Source organism: Sitophilus oryzae, unplaced genomic scaffold (genome assembly GCF_002938485.1).
Source record: "Sitophilus oryzae breed Bouriz unplaced genomic scaffold, Soryzae_2.0 scaffold_158_pilon_pilon, whole genome shotgun sequence".
NCBI lineage: Eukaryota > Metazoa > Arthropoda > Insecta > Coleoptera > Curculionidae > Sitophilus > Sitophilus oryzae.
This window is the reverse complement of record NW_022146269.1, coordinates 2038182-2064269: the sequence shown is the minus strand read 5'-3', so window position 1 is coordinate 2064269 and position 26088 is coordinate 2038182. Positions and strand designations below refer to the sequence as shown.

The following is a 26088-nucleotide window of genomic DNA, read 5'->3' as shown; positions in this document are numbered from 1 at the left end:
GTACCTGTATAAAACTATTGACTAAAAAAATATACATTTCCATGACTTTTTATGTAAAAAATGTCTCTTGGTAAAAATCGCTACGAGCAACCGTTCTCAAGATATTTAGAATGGAAATAGTCAATAATGTCATTATTGACAAAAAGTAAGCACGCGTTCAGTATAGTTATTTGACTGAAATAATATATTTTTATTTTTTTAAATTAATCATAAGTTTTTCTGCGAAAAAATGATGATTAAACAGTTTCTTTTGAACTTTTGACACAAAAAGACTTCAAATTTATGATTTCAGTCTAGTTACTATTTAGTCAACATGTTTAATTTATGTCAATGATGACAGGTATTGATAATTTCAATTCCAAATATCTCGAGAACCATTACTGTTAGCGATTTTTACCAAGAGACCTTTTTTATGTAAAAAAGTCGTAAATGTATATTTTTTTACTCGGTAGTTTTATACAGGTGCCGACGAAAAGTTATTACTCTTCAAAACAGTTAAAATACATGTAGGTGGCGCCACCTACAAATGGGAGTCATATTGACATCAAAATCTAATTTCTCATGTCAAAAAACACCCATCCACGAATTTTCATGCAAATGTTGACGTTACTTCAGAAATTATTTGGAATAAATCGAAATAAAAATGAAACTTTCACTCTAATAACTACTTAAGCTTGATTTTCATGCATCCGTTATCCGACGATACGTTGATACGATATTAATTTAATTGGTTGCATTTAAAGGCTTCGATTGGTTAACCGTTTCTAACCAACCGCAGTCTTTAAATTCAACCAATAAAATTAATATCGTATCATCGTATCGTCGGACAACGGATGCATGAAAATCAAGCTTTAGTCAACATGTTTAATTTATGTCAATGATGACGGGTATTGGTAATTTCGATTCCAAATATCTTGGGAACCATTACTTGTAGCGATTTTTACCAAGAGACCTTTTTCACGTAAAAAACGTCGTAAATGTATATTTTTTTACTCAGTAGTTTTATACAGGTGCAGACGAAAAGTTATTATTCTTCAAACCAGTTAAAAAATATGTAGGTGGCGCTCTCTCCTAGTAGGAGTCATATTGACATCAAAATCAAATTTCTTATGTCAAAAAACTCCCAAACCCCAATTTTCATCCAAATATTGACGTTACTTCTGAAATTATTTGAAAAAAATCGAAATAAAAATGAATCTTCTACACCCTGTATCTCCGAAACTAAGCATTTTAGGACATACATTTATACGAACTTTTTACTTATTTTTATCTGCACAATATGTTGCCGAAGTTTCCGGTATAGAGTTCGGACCACCCTGTATAACACCGTTTTCTAAAGCCAAAAAGAGGAATATTTCCGTCTAAAAGCCGGTCATAAAAAGAATTTATCAAATGTAGTAAACATGTACTAGTGTCACATATTATTGAAGCTCATGATCCAATTAATCCAACCAGATTGACTTATGCCACCCGGCTTGTCAAAATTTGTCGCAGAGGCCGTGGAAACCCAGGCATTTTTTAAACCACATTTGTTTATTCCTGGCCCTTTGATTAATTTTCTATATTTGTGTTATAATTACCTGTTGGTGTAATTAATTGTAAAAAATTAAAATTGTCACTATGTGAGTTCAAGATATGTAGATCACTAACAAATAAAAATTCATTTATTTTGTATTGCATGAGTACATGTAAAAAATAAAATTAAAATGGAACCGAAAAATTCAGATTAATTTGTCTAATATACACATATAATAGTGTTTTTGTTTATCAATCGGGATTTGTCGGGCATTTATTTTGTCATTAGCAAGTTATTTAGAATACCTATTTGTTGAGCCAACAAACAAATAGTGCGCCGCCGTGCGCCATTTTTATTTTTAATGACTTAGAAATGGCATGTAGATATATTATGAAACGCATGTGCATAAGAATACACACTACAGGGATCTCGTAAACCATAAGAGATACAAAGACGATTAAATTAGAGAAAAATTGCGCCGTGCTGGACTATAAAACGTAGTGTTTCGAAATCTGTAAAAATCCGATTACTTTCGAAGATATTTGGAAAAATCGAATATTCCCGACTATTATTCCGAATGTTATTTTTTTTATGGCTCTGTTTAATAAAGATATGGTTGGATATACCCTATAGCCTTGTTTTTCTATTAACTAGTTATTCAGCGTGAGTTAGTTCTGGGAATTTACTGATGGCTACGAGAATTGTATCGCGGGTCTTTCAAAAATTTGAATTTCTAATTAAGTGGGACAATCGCAAGAACGGTAACCTAATAAGTTTACCGTATATATAGGCCTATAGTATAAAAAATGCAATTAAACTACCTGCTGCCTTATATTTTTGTACAATCAATTCTGGCATTTGTGCTCTAAGCAACAGCACTTCAAATTCGTTAAACTGCTTATCCTTGAAACACTGAGAGGCTTGAGCCTGTAAAACCTCAGGAACAGTGGCAGGTTCGTGGGTTTCCGCTACGCGCAGAGCTGCTATCCAGTTCTGCGCGTGAACATACATTAATACAGCTTCTTTCGGTTTATCAGCGAGCACAAATTCTGCTTCAGCTTCGGAGAATTTTCCATCATCTTCCAAAGCCATCGCATATTTGTAATGAACTTCAGGAACCTTAAAAATATTTTTAAATATTATTAATAATAGATAGCAATATATTTGTGCAACCTTACTTTAGTTGGTAGTTCCTTACATAATTGAAAAGCAAAATCAAATTGATATGTTTCACATGCATAGTTAATGCACGATTCCAATATTCCATATTTGTTTAATAGTTTTATAGCAGAATCGATAGGTAATGTTCTGGCCCAAAGGAATGCTACTTGGTTGGCTGCTGTAGGTCCTCCATTTTGTTTGGCAACCCTATAAGCTTCCTCCCACATGCCTAAAGTCCTGTTAAAGATTTTGTTAAAAAGAGAATATACAAAATAAAGCTATTGACTTCACACCTGTACATATTCATAGCCGCCTTCCACTCCCCACAAGCTAGAAAATGTATTTCAGCAGCCCTGTGTTTTCCTTGGCTTTCGAGCTGTTGTCCTAAATGTAAATGTGTCGTTTGTAGTAAATTAGGATGATATTTTTCCACTAGCCTTATCTAAAAATAGAAAAAAAGACCAAACAGCTAAAAAAATCTTCACTGGTTAAAATATTTGTTTGTTGGACTGAAACTTCTTTACGCGCGCTGGGTTAGTAAAAATTCAAAGCCGTGACAGGATACACGACACATGAGAGGGAAAGTGGTAAGGACAGCTTACAGCTTAGTTTTTGTGTAAGATATTTCCTAAACTACGAAACCATCATCAGTGAATCAACTTGACCGTGCACGACACGTGTCACTGTGACAGTTAGTTTTGACGTAAAAAACGTCAAAAGTTGATGTCCGATCGCGATTCAATTTGGTGGGTAGGCTATGTCAGCAACGATGCACACGGTCCCACCCACTATCTCCCACGGTCACACTGCAATGTTGGATACGACGCGACGTTTCATTTACATCTTCACCGGGGTGGGACTAAGCATTTGATATGGGGACGGGCTACAGGATGACGCCCTCGCCGTTTCGAACCAATGCCTCTAAATGGACGAAATTATCAGGATTTTCCTTAATTATGGGTCGAATGGAACCAAACTCGGCATGCGAATAAAGCCGAATGGAGTCCAAAGACGGTCATTTTAATACAAATTGTGTGAAAGTGAATCAAATTATTAATTTATTTACTTTTACAACATGTAAAATTACACTTTTTCAAACAAATCCTTCAATTTAAAAGTCGTCAGTAAGAAGTTTCACTTCAAATATGCGCACATAGTGCACACAATTTTTTGTATTAAAAAGACATTTACACAAGTTAGAAAATTTCGAACATTGTGATCAGGTTTAGACCTTTAACGTAGGCTATGTGATGTGTTTGTATAGTTCAATAGATTCTAATATATTTAGTTTGTGAATCGTCATAGGCAGATGCAACATAAGTATCAATAGGCATTTAAGATCAGGAGACGTTGATGTTTCTAGTTAGTTTTGACGAAGTAATTGAAAAACAATTCTTACGAAAAATTACATTGAAATTATATTACCTGCGAAAGTAATAGTCAAAGTCAAGTTTATTGATCCATATTGACTTTAATATATTTGTTATTTGGATATCTACATCATATTACGATGCTATTGACAGAATTGGACTTATTAGTTACATTACATGTTCCAATGTAAAATTACAATATAGCGAATTTTAATATTAAAAAACTGATGGCTTTCGAAAGGTGGTGTTATCGTCACATGTTTCGGATTTATTGGGTCGACAGAGTTACGAATATCGAGGTGCTACACCGTATGAACGCGAAAAGAAATACATAATAATACTAGCTCGCGCATACAGGTTGTTAATTTGTTTATTACTCGCCGCAAGAGCTTTGTGGTTGAAATATGGCAACCTCGGCCCGCTTGTCGATAAACGACGCGACGGGACGAGTCGGCAGAAAACCCTATAAGTATAGCGTAACCATAATGTATAGATGAAATGTCGAGTGTAGGATTCGAACCCACAACCTTTAGATTGGTAGACGAGAGCTGTACCTCTACGCCACCGGACGTATTATTATTAAGAAGAATTATTATTATTATTAAGAAAAAATTAGAATATTTTGCACATGTTATAACAGGTCCTAAGTACCAATTGCTGCAGAATATTATGGGAAGGAAAAACCCAAGGAGGACGTAGTCGGGACAAAAGAAGAACATCCTGACTGAAGAACCTCAGAGAGTGGTATGGAATGACATCGAATGGATTATTTAGAGTAGCCGCAAATAAAATAAACATGGTCATAATAATAGCTAACCTCCGTTAGGAAACGGTACTCGACGAAGAAGAAGAAGTATAAACAAGTAATAGAAAAAAAAACTATTTAAGTTTTAAAGTAGTTAATAGACATCTTACCATGTTATCATATTGTTCAATTCTTTTATACATAGCTATTGCCAAATCTGGAGAGTTTACCGAAAGATACAATTTTTCAGCATCCCTAAATTTGCCAGCTTCCTCTAATTGTTCGGCTCTAAAAATTAACTAACTGTAAAGAAATGCGGATTTAATAAAATGAAAATACTGATACCTCGAAATATACATGTCAGATACTTCATCTTGTTCCAAGTACTTTAAAGCTATGGAATGAGCTTTTTCCCATTGCCCCACCTCATTGTACATATCCACAGCCTCTTTGTACATTCCACTTGCTGAATATAGTTTTTCTGCAGTTGAATAATCCTAAAATATAGTTTATATTTTCTTGTCATAAGATATAATAATTTACTGTACCTTAACACTTGCAAAATATCCAGCTATTAGCTCATAGTACTTTTTAACTGTGTCTGCATCATCTATCACTTTGATAATGTGAACAGCTTTCTTGAATTGTTTGGCAGCTACAGCTGCATCCAGTGCTTTAATAGTACTGCCTGCTTCTATGTAGTGATTAATGGCAGCATCCATTTGCTTACTGTTTAAAATAAATTAACAAATTATTTAAAACGACAATAAAAAGAATATGAAAATATACTTTTCAACTAAACTGTCACCCCACTCCTCCTCTAATTGGACAACTTGATCAGGGCTTACTTTTCGGGCTAGTTCCACCGCTTTACTCCAAACTTTTCCTTTAAAATAAGAATTTAGTAAAAAAGAAAGAGGACAGAAAATTGTACATTTATCGGTCATTATAACAATATCAAAAATATAAAGGGTCGCGCAACCACAATTGGCTGGACCTTTGAATAAGAAGACTAAGGAAGGAACATATCAAAAATCTTAGGTACACCGCGATGGGCCTCAAATATGGCCGACTTATATTCCGGTTTATCAGTGTCGTTCTAATTTTATTTAAAAAATGTAAAACTATGATGTAGGGTAGACGTGGGGTAGACTCAATAATTTGTTGTTTTATTTTACGTTGTGAATAAATGTTGGTATACTCTGTTTTTTTTCTCAGGTAAGATTTCGACAGACGATGACAGAAGAAAAGCAGATGACGTCCCATACCAATCAATTTATTTTGCTAAAAAAAGTTTCTAATAATTTTTAAGTTAACTATGGATGGGTTTAAATATAAATCCGTCATACGTCGTCTCTTGTTGTTTTTAACCAGTTTTATTGGTTTATTTCAAAAATGACAGATCGTATTTCAATTTTATTGGTTTGCCGAAACGATGAACGACAAACGGACGCCGATGCGTATGAACTCGCCTTTAGATTTTTGACGCTTGTCAAAGTCTTGCCAAATTAGAGGTTATAATTTTGTGTCAACTTTTGTCAGTTTTGTCAAATACCCTGCATTTTGGAAGACGATGCATTTTGATTCGTGTTATTACGTGTGTTTTGTGTCTTTTGAAGTCAAGTGGAGGAAAAATCGAGTGAAAATTAATTGTAGACCCAGAGCACAGTTTATGGTTAATACTCGCTGCCCAGGCAAAAAGTCTTATACACCAATAAAGTTACCATCTTTAAAATTCGTATACCATCTCGTCGTAGATAAGTGCATCTCGAATATGGTAGAAGGACCATACTAAACACATACTAAAAACCGGAGTAGTTGGAAAATATCTACATCACACGATAGGTAAATAATGGATTTTAGTACTGCACAAGAAATATAATGCCAAAGGTACTGGTTTAAAAAAAAAGATTAAAGTTAATTAAGCAACCTTTAGGGTACCTATAAAATTTGGTAAGTGTTATTAATAATAAAATAGTTTGTTTTATTTATGTTGTTTTATTTATTCCTGTGGAATATTACAAATTTGTATTTATACATAAGATATATTGATAAATATAATCATAAATGCGGTAAGTTTCATAAAGCTTGAACGAAAATAAGTAAGAAATAGTTTTTTTTATATTTTTTTGGTATGTGGTGTCTTGTTTTTTGTTTGTTTTGTATTAACACATACCGTTTTTTATTAAATGAAATAACTCGATTACATTTTTTCAGTTTTATACAGTTTTTTACAATATTTTGAAGTAATCACTTGTCAGCCAAATTTTAAATATAATAATTTACTGTTATGCGTTCCAGTTGTACCAACTTATTTCTTTGTAAAATAAAATAAACTACTTTGAAATTAAAATGACAGACACATCTATCACTGTCAAGGATCTTCTCGTTGGACAGACTAGAGTTATTAAAATTGTTATAAAAATATATAATTCTAATAAAAATAGATAAGTTATAATAAGTATTTATTAACACAAACATCCGATACGCTACTGAAGCAGGTAAGTCAAATTAACGTATCTAAATTGTTTGACATCTAATCTTTGACAAGTAATAAATAAAAGCTAAAATGCACGAAAAATATATAATTTAGTTAATTTAAGTGAATTTCATAAATGATCGGTTTACTACACATATGTATATTATATAGTCACTTACTAGCGAAAAGTTGTTCCATTATTTCACTCAATTTTTGCCGAGATCTACCGCACGCTACACAACCAACTATTTTGGAGTCTTTTTCGATAAATCGCGATAGTGTCACTGTTAATTTAAGTTCTGCCACAATTTCCATCTAGATTTACTACCTTTATAAAACTATCAGTAGTAGAATAAATAATAAATAACATAAAATAAGCTCCGTAAAGACTGACAAATCCACAAAATTTCAAATCAAATTCAAATGTGTCAAATGAATCGTCAAACAGAACTGTCAAGGATCCCCACCCTAGAGTGCTTTTTCCGTCCACCATGCATGAATACATGAATAGCATTATGCTCCTTCCTTAGTCTTCTTATTCAAAGGGCTGGACTGTTGCATGTATAGTCCCTTTAGCAAGAGAATATACAGGGTTTTTAAAAAGCATGTGCAATCTCTCGTGTTATGGAGATTCCTCATGTAAAAATAAGATTTATTTTTCATGTCAACATAGGTCCGATTATGGCTTTGTTCCGTAGCTACAAACAAGGGTTAAAGTCTTCGTTTTTCGATTTATTATAATTCCTTCCAACTGCCTATAACGATTCGAATGACATTTTGAGGGTGAAAGTTATTTCAAATATGAAGTAACTTAATGATAAAAAAGTGTCGACAGATTCACCAGAGACTTAAGCTTCATTCAGAACCTCGCAATTAGTGGTTTCAATTAGCGTAGAAGTTTGGTCACTTATTTTTAATGTAAGCATTCAGAACGTCATAATTAGTGGTAGTAATTTTCAATTAGTCGAAAAAGTTAACAAACTTTTGACTTGTCCACTAATTATACTTCAAAATTTGCGAGGAATGTCATTTTGGCTTTTGATTATCATCTGTCAAGAAAAATTTTGGTTAGAAATCAAAACAAAATAAAAACACTAAATCACCACAATACACCAAAACACTTTTACTTTTACACTGGACGCGCGTTTCGCTAACCATGTTAGCATCATCAGCAGATGATTATAGACTGTATATGAAAGCATCAGAATTAATAAATTAAAGATAGTATGAACAGAGACAACGGTCCAATTCCTTCAAGTTCTTTGTTCCTACTACTCTAGTGGCGGAAATTTAACTGTTACGCTCGGTGCCTAGACTCGGTTGCCTAGATTTTGCTACGCCCACTCGGTGCCCACTGAGCGAGTATATAAACGCTCAACTTGTAGATTGTATTTTAATTTATAATCATCATGAGTTTATAAACATCTGCTGATGATGCTAACATGGTTAGCGAAACGCGCGTCCAGTGTAAAAGTAAAAGTGTTTTGGTGTATTGTGGTGATTTAGTGTTTTTATTTTGCTGTGTAACACCAAAGGTTCCAACCCTCAACTGTAATCTTTAGAAATCAAAAGTTTATTGTTTTATAAGCTAAACATTATGCTTTCTCTATGGATACAACAGACTACCGCAAGCTGTTGCTAGGATATTTTATTAATTTTAATTGTGTTTTTTAGACATTGTGAATGATCGTAAACTAAAATGTATAAAGTGTAATTGAAACGACTAATTTATTCCACTAATTGGGAGGTTCTGAATGAAGCTTTACATGACGCTATAAATAAAAAAAGTTTGTGACCAGAGTTGTAAGCTCACAGAAAACTTAAGTCTTTTTTTTTATTTAAATCATTTTAATGACTTGAGTCATTTGATTTTAAGTCATTTTTTGAAAGCTGACTTAATCATCTTCTCAAAATGACTTCTGTTTGAAATCTTTATTGCGAAATAGAAAAAGATGTTAGACTTTCTAGAAAAGAGTTAAGTCATTAAAAAGATTTTAGTCTTTTATAAAAGACTTGAGCCATTAAAAAGATTTAAGTCTTTTTTATAAAAGGCTTAAGTTAGATTTTTATATATTTTTATGATAAATTTTTAACAGCAGCATTCCTTTTTAAACTGTTAGGCGGCAGCCAAGCAGCAGAATAAACAAACAGTGCTCAATACCACTAGCAAATAAAACGTTAGTTTTTCGGAACCGGTTTTGATTATTTGTCGCGTTACGCGTGCGTAGTGAGTCTGTTGTCTTTCAAGTGAATCCCCGACTGCGTTATGTAGTCCGAAAGACGAACGAAAGAAATTTATCTCGAATATATTGAAGAGTACCTTAAAATTCTCCAGCCCTTAGCTTATGCCATCGATATATTACATATTGATCAAAACACATCACACCCTTTTTAATAGACATTCGACTATTCGACGACATCTAAACTGTAATATAAGTACTATAAAAACGGTTAAATTTTATAAAAAAAATATTTTTGCGTTTGTAGTAACAACAGTAAATTAACCGTTTTTTATGTGGTTTTAGTCTCATCTATACCTACAATAAATTAATATTATGATACTAGCACAGATTAGGTATCCTATAAGTATACAGATAAAAATCTTGTCCCTAATTCGTGGTACGAAAATTGTTTTTTATGACGATGTGCAAACGAGTCAAATTTCCTGTGCGCAAAAATAAACTCGCGTAATATAACAATAAACAGCGTAATAGAGAGATATCGCTAAACCGAATAGCGTGCATGGACGTTAATAAGGCCAGGTGTTATTTCCTTTACGTGAGGTGGTATTAACTCTCTTCATTTATAGTTATCGGATCGGAAAGAATTCTGATTGCGTCGCGTCCGTTTTTTAAACCTAACCTAACTTTGAATTTAAAACTTTGAAATTGTTTTGTTTACTAGGTATTCTAAAACTAAAGGGCTAAAGTGCTTATTTCGAGTGCTTTATTGTTCAATGTCTGCCAGTGGGTTTAGGGCAGCAAGCAACAAATTTTCTTAGAAGGGCTAAGTCGTCATCTGCTGTAAACCTAAGACTCTTTATAGGTTCTTTAGTATTGGAAGAGGTGGAATCCATATTTTGGGCCATATTTATTTAATTAAAACTTATCCCCCAGCTACTTAAATATCAAATTACCTAATAAAACTAAAGCAATAATTCAAAACAATTCAAACATAACCTAAAATAAAAGATCTCGCCGGCCGGCTCCGGTTGTCAAATACCCGCACATGCCCATTTAGGCAATTTTTAAACGTTATCAGAGGTTATTTAAAAAGAGCGCTTGGTGTAATTGATCCGCAAATTACGTCAGGCGGTAACGTTATTAGCGGGTGTTGCGTTAAAAATTGACTCGCGCATATCGTAACCATGATAAGGTACGCGTAAATACTGGATGACGCTATTCGGTTTTCCGATATCTCTCTAATAACTGTGCCGGTCAGGCGCTGTGCACAATTTTAGAGGCCATAAGTGGGCGTGCTATGTGCGCAAACTAGTAACCTAACTAATGCCCGATTCCGAAAATTGGAACCACGAAAAACAATAAAGAAAAAACAAAGATTATAATCTGTATAATCTGTGATACTAGTAAGAAAATCGCTAACTGGTAATACAAGAAGATTAATATTAACATTTAAAAAAGGTACTTAAATTGAATTCTGGTTGTCTTGACTTGAGGGTAATTACATTGATTTAAGTCATTTTACTGATCTAACTTGCAGATCGTCATGATTTAAGTAAAAAATATAGACTTAAGTCGTAAAAACGACTTAAATAACGTTATATTCATTTAAGTCTTTACAAAAATGACTTGACTTGAAATAAAATGACTTAAGTCAAAAACTTAAGATTTAAATCATTTAAACTTTATGTTGAATTTGACTTAAGACATTTTCAATCTTTTTGATTTTAGAAATGACTTAAGACTTAAGTCTTTTTAAAACTGACTTGTTGCAGCTCTGTTTGTGAATATATGTATGAAATTTTTGACTGGCCGTCGAAAAACAAGAGGAAGAATATATGTATGTGTTTTAGCGGTAATATTTCACCTATTTTGATTGCACCACTGTGTATATTACCTTTTCTATAGCATTCCATGGCAAGATCATATTTGTCTAATTTCTCATAGATGTCAGCGGCAGCTTCAAACAGCTCTTGCTTAAGTAGATTTTTCAAAACTCCTGCTATAAGCGTATGATCATCTAACAACTGAGGATTTTGAGTTAGCAGCTGTGGAATTCGCAAGAGTCTATTCGATTTTAAATACATATTCAAGGCTTCTTCACATTTCCCATCTTTTTCTAGAACCTGACCCACTTTTTCATATTGACCTGACTGCATCAAAACTGACATGTGTTCTTGTTTTAAATCGTCAAGTCGATCGTAGCCTCTTTGTTCAGCAAGTCTAAAGTAATATTTAAAATAATAGAAATTATAATATGGTTCTGTAAATATTCCAGATTTATTTAAAAATAATAAAGCAATTTCAGTTTTTCATATAGGGGATATATAATAAAAGATTACCTTAAAGCATCATCCCATTTATGTAAATTCTTATACATATTCAAAGCACCATCAATATCCCCTTGTTCCAAGTAAATATTTTCGGCAGTATTGAGATCACCGTATAATATAGACAATCTCGCCCAAATTTTTGGAGAATTGTTAGGATTTTCGTTGTGTTGGGATAGTTCGCGTCCAATATGGGTTGTTTCTTGTAGAAAATGTGCAGAGGATACGTCACCTACACCAAGAAATGTTTTATTTTTTATTTATATTATTGTAGTTCTGTAGGGCACACCTAAAGCCGAAAAACAACGTTCTGCCAATAAGAGATTGTGCTGTTTCATCGCAATGACTAACAATGTGTGCCACATTGCATCGGCTTCTGATGATCTTCCCATGCTCTCCAGAAACAGAATTGCCCTACTATAGTCGTTGTCGTTCACCGCAGTACCTGTAACATTAGTTCCTGGGTTAATTTTATAAACACGAACACCTCAGTAGATTGAAGCTGAGAAACAACGGCGAATGCAGATTCTTTGGGGAAAATGGGGAAACACAAGAACACCTTATCACTGAGTGCGCCGAGACGACAACCGTTCGTGCCATAAACTTTGGTACGGCTGATGTCAAAGATGGAGAGCTGGCCTCTGTGGAGCTGTCCCAGAGGCCAGCTCTCGTTATAATCCGTTATAACTCAAGGGAAACAGACAATAGATCTGTAAAGTCGCGATGATTAACCCCCCTCCTAATCATTCTACATCTTAACAACATTTATTTTTGCTTTTTTTCTCAATATTTGTTCATTATCTTAAAAAAAACTACTATTTCAATGAATAAATTCTCACGACTCTTTGAACCAATGATCGCGTTGTGATCCGATTCAATTCTCACGATTCTTTTTTACGGCTCATCGTTCAAATGTTATGGATCCGTGCTGGCCACGATTCAATTGAACGAACCGTATTGCAAGCAATGAATCGAATCTCACGATTCATTTTTAATACTCGTTCAATCTTCGCCCACCTTTAGTATATAATATATAGCTTACCAAACTCTACCAAACCTTCATCCAATTCCACGTTAAAAGTATGATTTCCGTCTAAACAAATCGCTTCCGTCTTCCCATTGTTCCTGATTACGTCAGTAACCTCCCCACGTACTGTCATAATTGTAGGGCTTTCTGGCAGTTCAATGTTATACCATATCGCCAAATTTGATCCCGACTGAGCGACTGCCACGTCACTGCCTTCCACCCATAGGACAAAGGTCACATCGGTATAAATCGTTTGTTTGAATTGCGTTGCTATATCCACCAATAGAAGTCTTAAAGAAATTAGAAAAAATACAAGTTTATTTGTAGCAACATAAAATTAACACTTTAATATAACTGGCTAACTCCTAAATTTAGTTTAAAACTCTACCAATTTTTAAACTACCAATTAAAATTGTTTAGCTAGCATACCGGGTGCATCATTCAATTCACGCACAATTCAATTGTTTTTGTCACTTCCCGTTTGACAATTCTCGAAAAAACGATCACACTCTGAATAGATTTTTTTCAGCGAAAATGTCAAAAGTTGAAATATTATATGTCATTCTATTTTCTCGAGTCTCATTTTCTATCTAATAGTAAGAATAAAGTAAAAATATACCGAGGTTGACATTTAAAAATCAAAAGTTGTAGTCATTTCCGGCGAAACAGGAAGTGACCAAAAACAACTGGATACGTAATTATGTCATAATTTATGTCATATATTTAATATATTTATGTTATATACTAACATACCAAATCTCGCTTTTTTTTTTGAAAAAAATAAAAATGTTATAGGGGTGAGCCACTTTTGAGACCCACGTGGTATAATATCTTTATATTTGATTTGTTGTACCATATGGTCGATGATTTTTTGGCGAGGTCAAGCTCTACACGTCATTAACTTGGTCCGTACTCTTATTTTTAATGGCGCTTCCTGCCAGCTTGCATTAGGAAGGTTGTAATTTATTTTTTTATAGAGTATTAAAATTCGATTTTTTTTTAAAAGATTTGTGTCTGAAAACGTTCCATCCTTTATTAATCTTTCTATAATTAGTGCTAATTTATGGCAAGTTTTATGTCAATTTTTAGTTAATGACGTCTAGAGACTGTCCTCGCCAAAATTATCATCGATTGTCATTCCCTAGCCGTCTTTGACGTCGTTTTTAGTTTCAGTATAAAACGTTAAGCATTTTTTATCCGTTAGGCAAATTTGTTTCATTAGTATAATACCGCTAACAAATTTGTATCGGGTTAACGCAGCCATGTTTACAAAAAGTAACAATTTTATTATATAGGTTTTCTTTTAGTGGAAAAATACTCAGAAGTTTTTTTGAAGACACTGCATTTTTTCAAATACTATACTCTGTTTTTTTTCTTAGGTAAGATTTCGACAGACGATGACAGAAAAAAAAAGCAGATGACGTCCCATACCAATCTATTTATTTTACTAAAAAAATTTCTAATATTTTTTTAAGTTAACTATGGATGGGTTTAAATATAAATCCGTCATACGTCGTCTCTTGTTGTTTTTAATCAGTTTTATTGGTTTATTTCAAAAATGACGGACCATATTTCAATTTTATTTTTTTGACGGAACGATGAACGACAAACGGACGCCGGCGCCGATGCGTATAAACTCGCCTTTAGCCATAGATAAAAGAAAATAATCTACTATTAAGATAGATATGAAACTTAATAGTAAAATTTTGGGTCAAAGCGCCCCTCCGTGTTTTTAGTGGAGACTACGTTTAACCCAGCGCCTTCGCCTTTTCTGCTGTAAATGTTTTTTATGTTTATATTAGAATTCAAAGGATTTATTTTCAAAGTTACACTGATATATTAGTATATCAGAGTAACTTTAATAAAACATAAGAATATATATATTTTACAATTTATTTTTTTATTTATTTTACAGAGTTTCATGTAAATGATCGTAAGTCGACTGGCTGTCTAATGAATAGACCGAAATTTATAGATTTTAAAGCGAACGAAAAAAAATCAAACAACGAATACATACCATATATTTTTCTTTTATCTAAGATACATACCTTATCGTCTTTTGGTTTGGTACACATTTGCAGTTTTGTTAGTTTCTTTGCAAGATGCAACACAACAAGAAAACACCATTTTTACAGTTAATAAATAATAAAACTATTTCTGACTATGATATTTCAAATTTAGATAGATAGAAAACTAAAAAACAAACGAGTATTTGCAAACGCAGGCCCAAATTCAATAAAAATCAAAATTTTTCCTGCGAAAATCAGGCTTTTTTCACTGAAAAGGTATTTTTTGATTTATCAGCAGTCATTGTCAAGTTGACAATATACAGGGTGTTTTCGAATTAGTCTAAAAAAATTATGGCGTGATTCCTCATGTGTTCTTAAAACAATTTTTATATAACCATTAGGTCTAAAGTACTTCCTTTCTGATCTATAGGGTGTTAAAAATTAAAACAAAACGATTTGTTTGCTTAACATAAATGGTACACTACTGCTTTTTTAAAGAAAATATATTTTTTTCTTGACTGGCCATCCTTTTTCAACAAAATTGGTCTTTTGCGTTTTTCTTGTTCATCAAACGGTTGTCGAGAAAAAAATAAATATACTTATTAAGAGCCCGCCTCAATTCGTTTTCTAACGATTTTTATTTTTTAGATTAATTAGGAAACACCCTGTATATGCATATCACAGGCAACCAAATAAACTAGTAACCTCTAAAAATTATTTTTCCTACCACTAGCGTGTTTTTAGTGTGTACTAAATTATTTCACCAAACCAAACCAAACCAAACCAAACATTTCACCATATAAGTTTCCAGGCAATGCCTTTAGCTTTTTGAGGCTTGTCAAAGTCTTGCCAAATTATAGGTTATAATTTTGTGTCAACTTATGTCAAATACCCTGCGTTTTGGAAGATGATTATTTCAATTCGGGAACTTAGGCACTTTCGTCATCTTTTTCGGCGCCATATTGGTTTTCACGTATTTCCTGATTGATCCATAGATGTAAACATTTAAGGTGCTATCGCTATTAGTAGGGAGCTATTGTATTCATGTTAGCGTTACACCGTTAACGTTAAATTTGGCTTTTGCACTATATCTACAATGTAAGCTGTAAATATTTATTTTAGTTTATAAATAAAAAAATATTATTAATTTTATGAAAAGAACTACAAATTTATTCTGAAAAAGTTTTCTAGAACCACAAGAAAAGTATTAATAAGTTAATAGTTAATAATAATAGAAATGATTAAAAATCATGTTCATCATTGTCCATTTCATTGTTCATCATTGTCATTTCGCTGCCCAGGCAGAAAATCTTATACACCAATAAAGTTACCATCAATCTTTGAATAAGAAGACTAAGGAATGAGCATAATGCTATCCATGTATTCATGCATGGTGGGCGGAAAAAGCGCCATAAAAGCACTCTAGGGTGGGGATCCTTGACAGTTCTGTTTGACGATTCATTTGACACATTTGAATTTGATTTGAAATTTTGTGGATTTGTCAGTCTTTACGGAGCTTATTTTATGTTATTTATTATTTATTCTACTACTGATAGTTGTATAAAGGTAGTAAATCTAGATGGAAATTGTGGCAGAACTTAAATTAACAGTGACACTATCGGGATTTATCGAAAAAGACTCTAAAATAGTTGGTTGTGTAGCGTGCGGTAGATCTCGGCAAAAATTGAGTGAAATAATGGAACAACTTTTCGCTAGTAAGTGACTATAGGTATAATATACATACGTGTAGTAAACCGATCATTTATGAAATTCACTTAAATTAACTAAATTATATATTTTTCTTGCATTTTAGCTTTTATTTATTACTTGTCAAAGATTTAATGTCAAAGAATTTAGATATGTTAATTTGACTTACCTGCTTCAGTAGCGTATCGGATGTTTGTGTTAATAAATACTTATTATAACTTATCTATTTTTATTAGAATTATATATTTTTATAACAATTTTAATAACTACCAACATTTATTCACAACGTAAAATAAAACAACAAATTATTCAGTCTACCCCACGTCTACCCTACATCATAGTTTTACATTTTTTAAATAAAATTAGAACGACACTGATAAACCGGAATTTAAGTCGGCCATATTTGAGGCCCATCGCGGTGTACCTAAGATTTTTGATATGCTCCTTCCTTTGTCTTCTTATTCAAAGCCATCAATAAAGTTTGTATACCATCTCGTCGTAGATAAGTGCATCTCGTATATGGTACAAGGATCGTACTAAATACTAAAAACTAAAAACTGGAGTAGCTGTAAAATATCGACATCACAAGATGTCGTTTATTTTACTTTTGTTGTTCTATTTATTCCTGTAGAATATTACAAATTTGTATTTGTACATAAGTTATATTGACAAATATAATAATAAATGCGGGAATTTTCTTGAAGCTTGAAGGTAAGAAATAGTTCTTTTTATATTTTTTTTGGTATGTGTTGTTTTGTTCTTGTTTGTTTTGTATTAACACATACCGTTTTTTTTATTAAATAAAATAACTCGATTTTTTTTCACAATATTTTGAAGTAATCACTTGTCAGTCAAATTTTAACTATATTAATTTCCTGCTATGCGTTCCAATTTTAGCGACTTATTTCTTTGTAGAATAAAATAAACTACTTTGAAATTAAAATGACAGACACATCTATCACTGTCAAGGATCTTGTAGTTGGACGGACTTTAAATATAAAGTATTGTATAAAACAAATAAGTGTGCATCATATATTAACTTATTATGAAAACTATAAGAAGTTTATTTAGAATAGTCTGTCTAGAACATTCAAAAAATTGACTTGACGTAAAACTTCAACTTTTTGTACTTGTCTTTTATATTTGAAGTAAAATGGCAGAGATCAACTTTCACATAACAAATATTCTTTCGCTGAACAGGAATCTTTTAAAAAGACATGTCAACAATATATACCTACCTCTGTTTTTTATCTCTGAATAGCAGCTTCTCTGCGGTTTCGTTGAGTTCCAGCCAATCTATTTTAGAATCGTGACTTATCTGACACATGTTCACTCCAATTATCAAATCCATAACTAATATAGTCTTCAAATCCAGCAGATATGCCAGTTTTTTATTATCGCCGGACTGGTTTCTTTCGTTTAACCTAACGCTCATCAAATGAGGGTTTGCAAATTCCGTTCTGACAGAACAAAGAACCTCGTTGGCACCGTATTCTATCAGAGTTAGCTCTCCTGCGTTGAACACTAAACAAACGTTGGGATTTTCGAAATAGAATTTTTCGTTTCGTTCTGGGTTATTCCAAGGTACCTAGAAAATAAAAATGTGTGGAATGAAAATAGTGTAAAAAAGTACCTATCAATATTAACTCTAGATCATATAACAGATTAATAAATTTTATTGCAAAAATGCAGGGTATGCAGGTAAATATGAGAACACTAAAAGTTCGGGCTCTCATAGAGAATACCTCTTAAGCTTCATTCAGAACCTCGCAATTAGTGGTTTCAGTTAGCGTAGAACGCTTGTAGCGTTGTTCCTTTAATTTCAATGTAAGCATTTAGAACGTCAAAATTAGTGGTAGACATTTTCAATTAGTAGAAAAAGTTATCAAACTTTTATAACTTTTCCACTAATTATACTTAAAAATTTGCGGTTGTAAGTGTTATTTTGGCCTTTGTTTATCTTCACTCAAGAGAAATTGTAATTAGAAATCAAAAGTTCATTGTTTTATAAGCTAAATGTTAGGCTTTCTCTTACAACCTTTGAATAAGAAGACTAAGGAAGGAACATAATGCTATCCATGTATTCATGCATGGTGGGCGGAAAAGGCACCATAAAAGCTGTCTAGGGTGGGGATCCTTGACAGTTCTGTTTGACGATTCATTTGACACATTTGAATTTGATTTGAAATTTTGTGAATTTGTCAGTCTTTATGGAGCTTATTTTATGCTATTTATTATTTATTCTACTACTGATAGTTGTATAAAGGTAGTAAATCTAGATGGAAATTGTGGCAGAACTTAAATTAACAGTGACACTATCGCGATTTATCGAAAGAGACTCTAAAATAGTTGGTTGTGTAGCGTGCGGTAGATCTCGGCAGAAATTGAGTGAAATAATGGAACAACTTTTCGCTAGTAAGTGACTATAGGTATAATATACATACGTGTAGTAAACCGATCATTTATGAAATTCACTTAAATTAACTAAATTATATATTTTTCTTGCATTTTAGCTTTTATTTATTACTTGTCAAAGATTTAATGTCAAAGAATTTAGATATGTTAATTTGACTTACCTGCTTCAGTAGCGTATCGGATGTTTGTGTTAATAAATACTTATTATAACTTATCTATTTTTATTACAATTATATATTTTTATAACAATTTTAATAACTACCAACATTTATTCACAACGTAAAATAAAACAACAAATTATTGAGTCTACCCCACGTCTACCCTACATCATAGTTTTACATTTTTTAAATAAAATTAGAACGACACTGATAAACCGGAATTTAAGTCGGCCATATTTGAGGCCCATCGCGGTGTACCTAAGATTTTTGATATGCTCCTTCCTTAGTCTTCTTATTCAAAGGATACAACCAAAAGATACAACTGTCTAACGCAAGCTATTGCTAGGATATTCTATTAATTTTAATTGTGTTTTTTTAGACATTATGAATTATCGTAAACTAAAAAGTATAAAGTGTAATGAAACGACTAATTTATTCCACTAATTGCGAGGTTCTAAATGAAACTTTAGACGCAAGAAGAATGTATGTACAGGGTGGGTCAAATTCGACGCTTTTAAATGGAAACACCCTTTTCTATAGGAGATAGACAAAAACTAATATCGGAGTCTGGAGCTCAATTTTTATCAAAAACATGATGGTAAAAACCTCATATCGATATCTGTTACCATTTCGGAGTTACGGGGTTTTTCAAAAATATGCATTTTTAACAAATCGCTGTAACTTGTTTGCTATGGAAAATTTTGTATTTTTATAAAAACATTTCCATAGCACCTTTTTACGTAGAATTTAAGAATTATCAACAGAAAATTTGATTTTTTATATGGGAGACCCTATATAATTTTAATTTATTGAAAAGAATTTAAAATTACCTTTCCAAAAATATAACACACTTGATATTTTGCTCGATTCCTCTTCGAGATATAGAGTATATAAAAATTCGCCCGATTTAAATAAGTAGGCTTTGAACGGCACCGGCTGTAATGTAAAAAAATTCTAGCTGTGAGCATCAATTAAAACGAAAATAATACTTGCTATGAGAGATGCAGAATTTTATAACAATTTAAAATATATTTAATCAACATCAACACATTTAAACTATAACTAATAACAATAAAACTAAATAGCAAACCAAGATATGAGATTTTGCTACAGGTGTTCGACATATCGACCGTCTTCTATTATGGACAGACTGGGCAGTTTTTGAACATTTCTCGCGGAATTCATTAACTCAGTAGGGGTGAAAGATACCCTCTCATAACTGCTAACTATTTCTAATTCTTGTCGAGATTATACGGAAGAATAAGGAACCTTTATTCTTCCGCAAATATATCCATAGGATTAGATCCATGGGCACTAAGTCAGGCGGCCTCGACGGCCAACGGCTGGGATCTTGGTTAGCTATTCAGTTAATCTTGAAATTGGCTGCAAAAATTTGCTGATAACTTCAGCGTTCAGAGGCGGTGTGTCGTCTTGCTGGAAAAATATGTTTTCGAGTTCCATTAAGGGCATATCTTCAATAAGGGGTCCAAAGCCTACTTAAAAGTGGCGAACTTTTAAAAATTCTGTATTTCGAAGGGGATTATAACAAAATATCAGGTGTGCTATATTTTGGAAAGGTAATTTTAAATTCTTTTCGGTTTGGGTGTCCCAAATAAAAAATCAATTTTTCTGTTGATAACTCTTAAATTATTAATTTAAAAAAAAATATACTTAAACCATTAAATTCTACATAAAAAGGTGCTTTGGAAATGTTTGCATAGAAATACAAAATTTTCAATAGCAAAAAAGTTACAGTGATTTGTTAAAAATGCACATTTTTGAAAAACTCCGAAACGGCAACAGATATTGATGTGCGGTTTTCACCGTCATGTTTTTGATGAAAATTGGGCTCCAGACACCGATATTAGTTTTCGTCTATCTCCTATAGAAAAGGGTGTTTCCATTTAAAAGCGTCGAATTTGACCCACCCTGTACACTCAAAAGGAAAAAAAAAACGCAACGGAAAATTTTTTGGTCAAGTTTGAAATGTTATATTTTTTTATCTTTAAAACATCCTGTGCAATAATTTCGTGAGCAAATTTTCCTAAAACATTGTTTTTCGGTCAGAACCATGTTTCCTTCATAATTTGTTTTAGCAAAATGAACTTGCCACAAACATTTTGCAATGTTTTCAATTATTATCGTTACTTTTTGATGTTATTCTTCATAATGACGAGGCGGCTTTGTTGATTATTATTGTATACGATTGAATATGGTTCTTAGTTTCGACACAGGTTTCGAAGCTTGTGCAAAAGTCATTGATCTTATTATTTTCGTTATATGTAGCTGACATGGATAAGGAATTACAGTTTTCTAAATTGCAGCAATATGCAGATGATTCTCAAATTTATTACAAAATAGATACTAATAATTTGGCACAATTTCAGTTAAATTTTAACGACGATCTTAATAAAATTAATAAATATGCTCTGGATCGTAATTTGAAATTAAATGCCGGTAAATCTTGTGTTGTAATATTTGGTAGTGATATAAACAAAATTACAAATACGGCTGGTAACATGTATATCCATATAGATAATGTTGCGATACCCATTGTTACAGAGACTAAAAATCTTGGAGTCTATTTTGATTCGAAGCTTTCTTTTCAGGCACATATAACTACTAAATTAAAAGCTGCTTATACAGGGTGTTTCAAAACAAATGCGAAAAACTTCAGGGGGTGATTCCTTGTTTAAAATAAAGGGGAGTTTGCTTCATAAACGTTGGTTCAAAAGTCAACCATTAGGGAGATATTGCGGTACAAAGATGGCGGAAAAATAATGATTTTATTTTTTATCTTGAAAACGAACAGAGATAGACTAATGGAATTTTATGGAAGCATTACTGTTATAAAAAAACACTTTCTGGTATTTTTTTCACTTTTTTAAAATGAGTGGAAGGGGTTGAAATAAACTACCCCTATCATTCTTGTTAACGAAATTTAAAGAAAAATCTTATCAAACACATGCAAAAAAAATAATTTGGATAGTTTAGTTTATTTAGAAACTTTTTTATCTCTTGTGTTTTTTTGATAAAACTCACCGATTTGAAATTAAAAAATAAAATGTAAATCTTTACATGTCATGACAAAACACATTTTTAGATTAAGAATCTTAGAAAGAAAATAACGATAATAATAATAATCATCTAGATAATAACGTATTGCGGTAGAGTAATGTCAAATAAAATAATATTAGAAACATCCTAAAAAGTAACAGCGGCCGACTGGATTTTTTCCTAAAAGAATTACAGCAGCCCACTAGATTCTTTATCAGAAAATGTTTTTTGTCCTGACATGTAATGCTTTACATTTTATTTTTTAATTTCAAATCGGTGACTTTTATCAAAAAAATAAAAAAACAACCCTTCAATTAACCGTGTATAATAAGCAAAATTCTAAAGTTTATAAAAAACCGTGTTTATGAATTTGATAGATTTATATACAGTTTGCTAAAAAAAATCCATGAAAATAGGGCTAAATTAAAAATGTAACACTTTAAACTTGGCAAAAAAAATTTCCGTTGCATTTTTTTGCATCTGAATGTACATAAATTACCCAAGATTTTTATAATATATTTTTTTAATATTAAAAAACACAATAAAAAAATAAACGTATATCATACATTAACGTATTATGTAAAATAGTAAATACATTTTCGTTCTAATACTAGAACAAAGCTTTATCAGAAGACTGGATCATCCTGTACAATGTTAATAAAAGAAAATTAAAAGAATGGCATTGTTTTCTAAAGCAATATAGCATAGTTTTGACTTGTTTCTGTTTGTTTTTGGATTTGTTCTTTACCTCACTAAGTAAATTCCTCTGTAAGTCGGCCACTAAGAGAGTCTCCATGGTTTTAGCCACCAAGTAACCATCTCTACCCATAATCTTGACATCGTCGATTTCACCACCATGCTGAGACCGTAAAATGACGCCTCTTTCGTTGGTGTCCAAAGGTTTGACTAGAACTTGACTAGGTCCCACGTAAGTTATTTCAAATTTATCTTTCCATACCGTACGCCTTAGCACTACAATTTAATTTGATACAGACATATTAATAATAATCCACTTCTGTAAATAAATCAAAATTACTGGTTTTATGATCGCTTCTGTCTGATAAAGCACTAATAATTATTTTATTTTTCAATAAACTAACAAAAAAATATGTGTTTTTCTAAATAATGTGAAAATTAGTTAGTAGAAAAATTCCAAAATGAATTTTGTTGCAAAATGAAACACTAAATCAGCACAATACACAAAACACATTGTGGTGATTTAGTGTTTTATTTTGCTGTGTAACACCAAAGGTTCCAATCCCCAACTGTAATGAATTTTGTTGTTTATTAATACATTATACATATATTAATACATTATTAATACATATTATACATTAGATAATTAGATAACTATAAACAGTTTTTACCTTCTCGATACCTTTCACAATAACAGAGATACCATGCAAAATTTTCAAAAAGACCCTACGTAGCTCAGAAACGAAGAGGGCTAGAAATATTTTATTTACAGCATCTTCCGTTTGACAAAAAGTGGGACAGGTTGGTACAAACCGCACCCTTTTATCTATACTAATAACGGAGATACCGTATGATTTCAAGCAAAATGGGACACCCTGTACGTAAAAGCCCTAACGTTAAGCTTCGCCTAAAGAACTAACTTATACGTCCAGACAAATTCATACTCATATTCAGTACATTCAGTAAACCGACAACTAAAACTTCACATTTACTTAATCAAACTAATAAGAAACCGTAGTTTGAATCGAGAATTTAGGCAAAGCTTAACACTAATTCCATACCTGATTCAAACATCATAACGACGCCACACAATCCTCCACAAGTCACTTTGGAGCCGTCCCTTTTCCAAGCCAGAGCGGTCACGGTATAGAAGTTCTTAATGATCTTCGGCGCGCTCTCTTCCCAGACAGATTTCCTCGTATTCCACAGGTAAGTCCTGAGACGATCGAAGCTACCAATCGTGACAGCTTGACCGCTGGGACTGCACACGGCCCCCACGAAATCATGCTCCTCGTTGTCCTTGCTGTAGTCGAACGTTTTAATCGTCTTTCCGGTGGGACCGTAGACACAGACGCGCTTGTCGCAGCCGGCCGCAAAAATGTGCCCCTGGGGCCATGCTAAGGCAAAGGGCGGCACTGAGTGCAAGGCCGCCCTGCCTTGGGTCTCTTCGTCGCTGTTCGAATCGTGGATCACGAAAAAGCGAATGATGTTGCCGTCGATGTGGCCGGACAAAAATCCTAAGAAGAAACAGATCTATTTAAAGATGTTGCAGATTTATTAGAGACTGAGTTATTACAAAAAAAGGCTCACATATCTAAACAGTTCACATATCTATTTAACGTGATATACGATTCTGGACAACTCCCACAGGATTGGCTAAAGTCCACATTTATCGCCATCCCAAAAAATGCGGAGCCAATAGACTCATAAGCTTAATGAGTCACGCACTTAAAGCGTTTCTTCGAGTCATCCATTCTAGAATATATAGGAAGTGTGAAGAGATGAGTGGCGACACACAGTTCGGCTTTATCAAGGGTCTTGGCACTAGAGAAGCTCTCTTCTCTGTGAAACTACTTGTGCAAATATGTTATGATCAGAGGCAAGATGTTTTCATCTGCTTTATTGACCATCAGAGAGCCTTTGATAACGTAAAACACGAACCGTTGATGGAGACACTACAGGAGATAGGCATGGATAGCAAGGACATAAGAGTCGGCGGAGATCCGTAATTGAAGGGAGTTCGGCAGGAATGTGTACTATCACCCATTCTGTTTAACATCTACGTTGAGAAAATCGTTCAGATGGCCTTGGAGAGTAAGACGCGCGGTGTTAAAGTCAATGGCATCCCAATAAATAATATCCGCTATGCAGATGACACAGCAATTCTGGCTAACCACCTTGAGGACCTCCAGATTCTGCTAAATAAACTAAACAAATACGGTGAACAGTTTGGGCTTGGAGTTAAATTTGAAACTAAAATGATGGTGCTCAGCAGACCCCAGTACAACACTCATCTTAACATCAATGGAGAGAACATGAAACGGGTCACAAATTTCACCTATCTTGGCGCCTTCCTAAATGAAGGGTGGGATTGCGATAAGGAAGTTAAGAGAAGAATCGGCCGTGCAAAAACAACCTTTTTTAAACTTAAGAATTTACTCCTGCATAGAAATATGTTGCTACATACCAGGATACGGGTAATTCAATCTTATGTGTGACCTGTGATGTTGTATGGCGCTGAGACTTGGTCACTTAAGGTAAAAACAATAAACAGAATTGAGGCTTTCGAAATGTGGACACTTCGCCGATTGCTGCGCATACGCTGGACGGAGCATGCAACAAATGATGAAGACCTAAGAGCCCGAGTAGACAGACAACTAATGGATACCGTAAAACAACGTAAAGTATCATATCTAGGACATATATTAAGGGGACGTCAATACTCTAAACCCAGGTTGATACTGCAGGGGAAAATCGAAGGCCGACGGGGACCGGGTTGAAAACAGAATTCTCGGCTTCGCAACATAAGAAACTGGAGTGGCATACCTGACGCCGCAATCATATTTCGACGAGCCAAAGAGGGCACCCTAGTTATCTTATTATAGTCATAAAACAGACGAATGATCGCCAACGTGCGGCATAGCACATGGCACCCAAAAAAAAAGAAGAAGAAGAATTATTACAGGACGAACCCATCACCAAAAGTGAAAAGTGAAGTACCTCTAGTCATTTGAATAGAATTCTCGAAAACATATAATAGAGTATATAATAAAGTTCGCAACAAATGGAAAAAAATATTACGTATTGAGATATTGAAAAAAAATATGTGGAATTATTTCAGTATGTTCAATAACAAAAATACATTCAACAACCAATCATTATTCCGTCGCCGCATACGTCATTTCTGTGCAATAACAAGTATATAATATAAAAGCAGTGACGACTCGTAACGTAGGAA

The 26088-nt window shown here is 33.1% G+C and overlaps 1 protein-coding gene across 1 annotated transcript in view; it reads right to left on the bottom strand.

Moving 5' to 3' along the window:
• Positions 1 to 26088, bottom strand: part of LOC115879849 (intraflagellar transport protein 172 homolog) — a 49246-nt gene that overhangs the window by 15360 nt on the left and 7798 nt on the right. Inside the window, exons 4-17 of the mRNA XM_030896849.1 lie at positions 23912 to 24367; positions 22903 to 23126; positions 17763 to 18112; positions 12824 to 13098; positions 12071 to 12226; positions 11794 to 12013; positions 11349 to 11674; positions 5582 to 5678; positions 5341 to 5521; positions 5138 to 5289; positions 4963 to 5080; positions 2971 to 3119; positions 2695 to 2914; positions 2338 to 2635 (exon numbers count right to left, since the gene is read on the bottom strand). Of these exons, the coding sequence (XP_030752709.1) occupies positions 2338 to 2635; positions 2695 to 2914; positions 2971 to 3119; positions 4963 to 5080; positions 5138 to 5289; positions 5341 to 5521; positions 5582 to 5678; positions 11349 to 11674; positions 11794 to 12013; positions 12071 to 12226; positions 12824 to 13098; positions 17763 to 18112; positions 22903 to 23126; positions 23912 to 24367 (3222 nt within the window). The remainder of the gene's footprint in view (positions 1 to 2337; positions 2636 to 2694; positions 2915 to 2970; positions 3120 to 4962; positions 5081 to 5137; positions 5290 to 5340; positions 5522 to 5581; positions 5679 to 11348; positions 11675 to 11793; positions 12014 to 12070; positions 12227 to 12823; positions 13099 to 17762; positions 18113 to 22902; positions 23127 to 23911; positions 24368 to 26088) is intronic.